Genomic DNA, 7,527 nt, shown 5'->3' on the forward strand with positions numbered 1-7,527 from the left:
CTGAACGATATGGATTGCTAAGGGAAAGTTATAAGGTAGTAAGAGTGTTTATGGAAACTGAAGAACTGTGTTGTTTGATTTGTGGGTTTTGAAGGGAATGGGACAAACTGTTTGGCTGGTATAAGAAAGTGTAGTTGTTAATGTCATACGGAAGTATTGTTGAGGGTACGTGGAAGTGTAAATGAGGGTACAAATAGTGGAATAGTGTACAGAGGAAAAAGGGTTAAAGAGAAAGTGAGTTTATCTGTGCTGGCATGAGAACAACCCCCCCGCACCGTTCCCCTGCAATCAGAACTCTCAGAGTGGGAGAGGGAGCCAGGGTCAGAGACTGCTGCTGTAAACAGCAAAGGGGAAGGTGGAGAGGACAGGGCACTGGAAGTGAGAATAGCCTTCATGTGCAGAGATTTGGGAAATCTGAAATCTGGGCAGCACTGGATGGTTCTGGAGAGGAGGTGAAATGTAATGATTAGAGTTTGGAAAGTGAGAAAGTTTGGGAAGGACACAGGTTGAGGAAGGCAAAGATGAAAACAGGGATGTCAGGTCTGAAGAGAGGTGTACAATAAGAAGAAAACAAAACAAACACCTGATTGAGAATCAGAGATGTTCAGGAAACTGAAAATAATAACAGCTGTTACTGTTGTGGTGCTAGAGTAGGGCCATAGGACCCAGAAGATCCCCCACGAGGAAAGGGGGGGAGGGAGGCTTGAAGAGCCCAGGGAGGGCTCTGCCCCGCGGGAATGAAAGCAGTGTGCAAACTGCAATGGGACACTGGTAGAGAAATCCGACCAAGCTGAGTGAGAAGGAATTGTCTCTGATTGCAGAACTGAACAATGAGAACTTGGGAAGTTAACCCTAGCAGATACACCGATGAAACTGCAGCTAAGGAAGCAGGATAAAGTAGTTCATTTTCTGATGGATATGGGAGCTTCTTACTACCCATAGTTGGTTTTGTAACATTAGTAGGTGCTACTGCCCAACAAGAAAAGGCTTACCTTTGGAATTAATTAAATATAAGCTAAGGAAACAAGTAGGAATACAGGAATTCTTGTACCTGTCAGGTTACCCTGGCAAGAAATTTAATAAAACTGGAGCTAAGGGTCAAACAATATTGGCTGATTAAGAATTGTAAGTCTGACTATTAACACAAACTGGGAAAAACAATGTTATACCCCCAGGAGCCACAGCAATCTCAAATAAGACACACTTAGGGGTGTGGGCATCAGGGCCAAAAATTAAGCCCTAAATACAAGTTAAAAGCAAGAGCTCACCCACTCAGGGTAAAGTGGTGCCCTTTGAGGATATGTGACTGTAGAAGGACAAAAGAAATAATAGATAATTTTTTGAGTCTGAATTACTAATTGAATGGGAATCCAAGTACAAAACTCCAATTTTGCCAATTTGCTAAATTTTCGGATAGCAAGTGCTTTAGTTTGGTAGAAGACATGAGGACAAGTAATGGAATTGTTGAATGGATACACTCAGTGATGGAAAATCCATGCACTTTATCAACCAAGTTAAGGAATGAATAGGTGGAGTTTACCTTCTGGATTTGAGGGATGTCTCTTCTGCCTGGTTTGGCTAAAGGAAGCCTAAGGTTATTTGCCTTTGAATAGGAAAACCCTAATAGAGGGAGAAGAGACTCAGTTAACCTGGACAGTGTTACCCAGGGTTGTGAGAACAGCTTAATGATTTTTGAGAACTGGTCAACTCATGAGCCTGAGACCTGGGATCCTCCATCCTAGGGTGGAACTTTACTGGAGCGTGTGGATGCCACAGCAACAAAAGGACTGTGTACAATAGACTGAGAGTTTGCTGAGTTTCTTGGTTTACAGAAAGCACAAATAACTCAGAAATTACAGCTGGACTTTGAACCTTAAGGACTGCCTAGAAAGAAGCCATCTGCTAAGCCCCTGAGCTGCAAACTGCCAAGGAACTCCATACGTTCCCAGGAATGACAGGAGGGTGCTGACCATGGATACACAGCTACGGACTGATGGTAAACCTCAAACAGCTTGAAGTGAGTAAGGGATGGTGCCTGAGGGCAGTGGCTGCACTGGTGTTCAATATTCAAGAAGCCTATAAATCTACACTGGGCCAAAGGACACCAGTTGTAATATCTCATTCAGTGTTTACTGTATTGGAGGCAAAAGGGGGACATTAGTTCATTGTCTCTCACCCCAAAGATTCCTGAAATACCAGGCCATCCTGGTAGAGCAAGATGATGTAGAAATAATTGTGACTAATATTGTCAACCCAGTATCTTTCCTTAGCGGAACTCCCGGAGAACCAGTATTACATGACTGCTTTGAATCAACTGAAGCTGCACATTCCAGCCGGTCAGTCGAACCTGAAGGACGAACCCTTAGAAGATGCAGAAGACACCTGGGTTACCAGCAGCTGCAGTTTTATGAGACAAGGAGACTGTAAGGCAGGACATGCAGTAACTGCTACTGACCAGGTAATTGAAGCACAACCACCAGCTGTGGGGACTTCCCCTCAGAAGGCTGAAATAACTGCCTTGACAAGAGCTTTAATCATATGGACAGATGCTAAATATGTGCCACACGCTCATAGTACCATCTGAAAAGAGCAAGGATTGCTCACACACAAGGAAAACAGCCTGATTTAAATCTACCAATGGTTATTATATGTTGTAAAAGACATCAGAAATGTAACACTGTACAGGAAACAGAAAATAAGATGATAGATCAGGTGGCAGAACAGGCAGTTGAAGAGGGCTTCAATTCCAGACGGTAAACTTAAAATCTCTGAAGCCAAGTCAAAACCTGTAAAATATTCTAAAGAGAACAGGAGTCCAATTAATGATTTAGAAAGGAATAGAGCAAGTTGACAGATGGGTGCATGCCCAAATGGACACATTGTTATGCCCTTTAGTATTTTATGGAAATTGGTTATAAAGGAAGATAAGAGAATATATTGGGCAAACTAACACTACAAAGTACAGTCCCAGTACCAGGAACAGGGCACAAGTGGGCCTCACGGGAGAGGGCCTTCCAGGGCAACAATGGCAAATTGATTTCACAGAACTCCCAAGAAAAGGGGGGTATTGCTGTATGAAAATTTCTGTAACCTTAGAAACAATTGAGGATGCTGCTGCAGATGCCTGATGGACAATCCAAAAGGAGGTATCCTGTTTATCCAAAGATGCATTGCAACATGGAGTAGGCAGGGATAACACCGATTGGGGAATAGTTTTCTCTGGACCATGGGATAAACTTACTAGTTGCCAAATTTAGGATGACTGAAACAGTTTTTCTTAGCCTGCGTCACCTTGCTACTCTTGGTGTGTTTTACTTGTGTTGTTATAAGATGCCTTTTGTGTCTGCACCAAGGTACTGGAAGGGAATACGAGGTTTGGAAGAGACATGAGCTGAGACAAAAGGTAGAGAGCGGAGCCTATTTTGAGACCCATTAAGAATCTAGCAGGTAAAAGCCTGCTAGATTAAAGAAAAGGGGGGAATTGAAGAGTGAGCAAAGCCTCAAAATGGTGGTAAGGTAACATTTTGCTATAGAAAGGGAAAGGGGAACTTCACAGAAACCAAGACAAAGGGTAACTGTACATTTAAAAGTGCGGGGAAAGGGGGAATTACAGACACTTAGTCAAAATAAAGCCAGAGAAGAGGGCAATAAAGATAAGAAGAAACTGTCCGGAGACCTCTGACAAGAAGGATTAGATCCCCCCCGGGCAAGATGATGCCGACATGGGAGAACAATAACAGCAGATAACACCAAGAAGAAAACAGAAGAAGAATTTCACCCCAAAACATCGGCAAGGGTCGCGGGGAATGGGGTCAGGGGGAATGAGGGAATGGGGTTGCGGGGAACGGGGCCATAGGGAATGTAATGAATATGTAATCAAACTGAGGAGGAGACTATTGATTATGTATTAGCTTAACCTATATCTGTAACACACTTTTCTCCTTACGGTGTGCAAGTTTGGTGGAGCTATCCCCCTTGCACCCAGCGCTGCGCAACGCTGGAATAAACATACCTGCTTTATAACCCATCTCTGGATTATAGAGTTTGATTCCGCAAGTCAATCCTATTCAGTCAGATGGCTCTCCAGTGTCCCTTATCCAGTCTGTGTGTATGTCAGGGGTTGCCCCAACCCAGGTGCACAGTTAGGTACTTGTTATGCGTTATGCACTTGGTGCTTAGTACCAACTGGTACCCAGTTCTCTGACTTGTCAGCATCTCTCTGCAAGTCCTCTCCAGCCTCAGTGGAGGCAATATCACCTGCTCATCTGGTATAATCAGCAAACATCTTCTACTCCTGCACGCAAGTGATCTGCAAATGCATATAGAGCAGATCTCTGGTGATGTTGCAGCGGGTGAGATCTTACCGTCCACTCTCCCATCTCACTGAGGAGCTACCTGTGCAATTCCTCCACGAGCTCTACCATTCACCCTGGCATTCACAAATGGGATGTCACACACCCCCAGAAGGAACAAAAGGAGCTTAGGGTTCTCATTTGATGATGCTGTATACAGATATAGATTCGATTGGAGTACCCAGAGGTGTCTCTGATAAATTTGAGGTGAGAAATTCAATTGCTGCAGGGTTTGAATCACTGTTCTGGTGGGTGACAATTAACAGCAATGTAGATTGGATTAACTACATCTCTTACAAACAACAAAAGAGATAATCTGGTCTACAGGCAATATGGGAACATACTAAACTACTTCATCAAGTATCGATAGATCAGACTTTATTTGGATTCACCTAACTGTGGGAAAAACTTACTGGTTGGCTACCGCATTTTGCATGGCTAAAGCAACTCTTTATTGCTTTGCGCTATTGTAATCATCATGCTTGTTTTAATGTATGTTGAAATGAGGTGTGTATTACAGCAGTGTAAAACCTATGGGAATAGCTATGAAGAATACAAAAAGCACAAGCTAAGACAGAAAGTGGAGAGCGGAAGTTATTTGAAATCTTCCCTTTCCCAGATTGAAGTAATCTAGCAAAAGGATTTGCTAGGTCCAAGAAAAGGGAAGATTGAGTTCAAACAAGGGGACAGTCTAAGGCTTAACTATTGCAGAGGGGCTTAACTATTGCAGAGGGGCTTGGGTAAGCAGGATGTCAGGCCAGATAAGAAAAGAATATTTTGAAACTATATTGTCAGTGTTATGGGGAACACTGGGCAAGGGACCAGCTGAAAACTCTTGCAGGCTGAAGTCACCACACAGTTTGATGAACAGCCGTGTGCTTCCTGCTGGACTGTGGGTTTCTGAGAACATCCGACCCTGACAGCTCCAGAAATGTCTCACAAGAAGGTTGACAGACAGAGTCACTGCATGACCTTTATTATGTTATGGTTCACAGAGAGCCTGTTTCACTATATAGAGTGTGTCCGATGTATACAGCAAAGGTACAAGCTGAATAGGAATTGAGTTGAGTAATGACTTTGTAATGAAAAGCATTACAAAATTATTTTTTAAATCATAAGAATAAATTACACAGATAAAATGGAACAAAACAAACAATAAAAGAGATCTAGATTCAGTAAAAAGGATGCAATACATGTAATGAATTCCAAAAGATGGGCAGTCCAATATTTATTAAACACATTTGGTCATCACTTTCCTCACTGCATCCTTGACTTCCCGGTTCCTCATGATGTAGATGAGGGGGTTCAGTGCTGGAGGAACCACCGAGTACAGAAGTGCCAACATCAGGTCCATGGATGGGGAGGAGACGGAGGAGGGCTTCAGGAGGGCATAAAAGCCAGTGCTGAGAAAGAGGGAGACCACAGCCAAGTGAGGGAGGCACGTGGAGAAGGCTTTGTGCCGTCCTTGCTCAGAGGGCATCCTCAGCACGGCCATGAAGATCTGCACATAGGACACAACAATGAAAACAAAGCACGCAAAGACTAAACTGAAACTAAAACTGAGAAACACAACTTCCCTGAGGTAGGAGGCTGAGCAGGAGAGCTTGATAATCTGGGGAATTTCACAGAAAAACTGGTTCACAACATTCCCTTTGCAGAGAGGCAATGAAAAAGTACTGGCAGTGTGCAGCAGGCAATGGAGAACACCAGTGCCCCAGGCAGCTGCTGCCATGTTGGCACAAGCTCTGCTGTCCATCAAGGTCCTGTAGTGCAAGGGCTTGCAGATGGCAACATAGCGGTCATAGGACATGATGGTTAGAAGGGAATACTCTGCTGAGATAAAGAAGAGAAAGAAAAAGAGCTGTGCAACACATCCTGTGTAGGAGATGGCCCTGGTGTCCCAGAGGGCACTCGCCATGGCTTTGGGGAGAGTGGTGGAGATGCAGCCCAGGTCGAGGAGGGCCAGGTTGAGGAGGAAGAAGTACATGGGGGAGCGCAGGCGGCGGTCGCAGGCTACGGCTGTGCTGATGAGGCCATTGCCCAGGAGGGCAGCCATGTAGATGCCCAGGAAGAGCCAGAAGTGCAGGAGCTGCAGCTGCCTCATGTCTGCCAATGCCAGGAGGAAGAACTCGCTGTTGGAGCTGCTGTTGGGCATCTGTTGTCCCTGGGCTTGGAGTCCTGTTCAGAGTGCAGAAGATAATGACAAGTCCAGACCATTCTCAGACACACTCCTGTTCACAAAACAAGCAATTAATTGACAAAAACTTCTCAGAACTCTGACAGCCACTTTAAGATTTCTGCGTCCAATCCTTTTTTGCCTTAGAGAAGGAAATTGAAACCCCCTTACTTGGCTCTTCTCGTTTGACGTAGGAAAATGTTCACTTAACTCCAGAACTTGTATTTATTTTCATGAGTTTAACCATCCCTTAAGTAGTAGGAGACTGGGAAGCTCTTACTTTCTTCTCATTTCCTAATCATATCCCAGCCTCTTGGATATTTTCCTCTTTACTGCAGCTGCTCTTTGGGACCCCAGCCCCAGCATCTGTGCAATTCAAATCATCTAAGACAAATCAGCCTGTTTGCAGGACAAGTGAACTATTAATGCCTGCACAAAACAACTATAACGTAAGCTGACTATATACTTCTAGATACATGAGGCTGAAAGCATAACCTGTGGGACTGTTTACAAAACAGCTAACTGATTGGAGAAATATTGAGGAGTCTCCGAGCTGTGTTCAGTTGACAGCCCCTTTTATACTTCTGCCTCCAATCTTCCCTCAGAATAGGAAATGGAAAATCTCTGCCTTGGCTATCCTCTTGCAAAGTTCCCTCAGAAACATTCTGCTGTGCAGTGGAGCTGTGATCCCCCTGCCCCAGGCAGCAGCTGTGGCAGCACAAGCCCTGCTGGGGGGCTCTTTCCCCCCACACATATCCCCACAGCACCCTGGGCTGGCTTAGTGCTGGGCCTGGCAGGCAGCAGAGTCCCATACCAGGACACAGCCCCTGGATCACAGCAGGGACAGCCCTGGGCACCCGCCTGCAGCCACGTTTGCACAGCTTGCAGCTGTGCTGGGACACGCAACCCTCAGGGCTGTGCTTTCATAGTGCAGCATGGAAACCCTCAGCTAAAGCAGAAATCTTTTTCCACAGGAAAGGAGCATGCAGTGCCTGCAGC

The 7,527-nt window shown here is 44.9% G+C and overlaps 1 protein-coding gene across 1 annotated transcript; it reads right to left on the reverse strand.

Moving 5' to 3' along the window:
* Positions 1–5,583: 5,583 nt before the first annotated feature.
* Positions 5,584–6,507, reverse strand: LOC146752563 (olfactory receptor 14J1-like). Its single transcript, XM_085531770.1, has one exon. It carries the CDS (start codon positions 6,505–6,507, stop codon positions 5,584–5,586), a length of 924 nt encoding a protein of 307 aa, XP_085387896.1.
* Between the last annotated feature and the right edge of the window lie 1,020 nt (positions 6,508–7,527).

This window comes from Coturnix japonica, unplaced genomic scaffold (genome assembly GCF_054131305.1).
Source record: "Coturnix japonica strain WE unplaced genomic scaffold, WE-NBRP24 Scf044, whole genome shotgun sequence".
Classification (NCBI taxonomy): domain Eukaryota; kingdom Metazoa; phylum Chordata; class Aves; order Galliformes; family Phasianidae; genus Coturnix; species Coturnix japonica.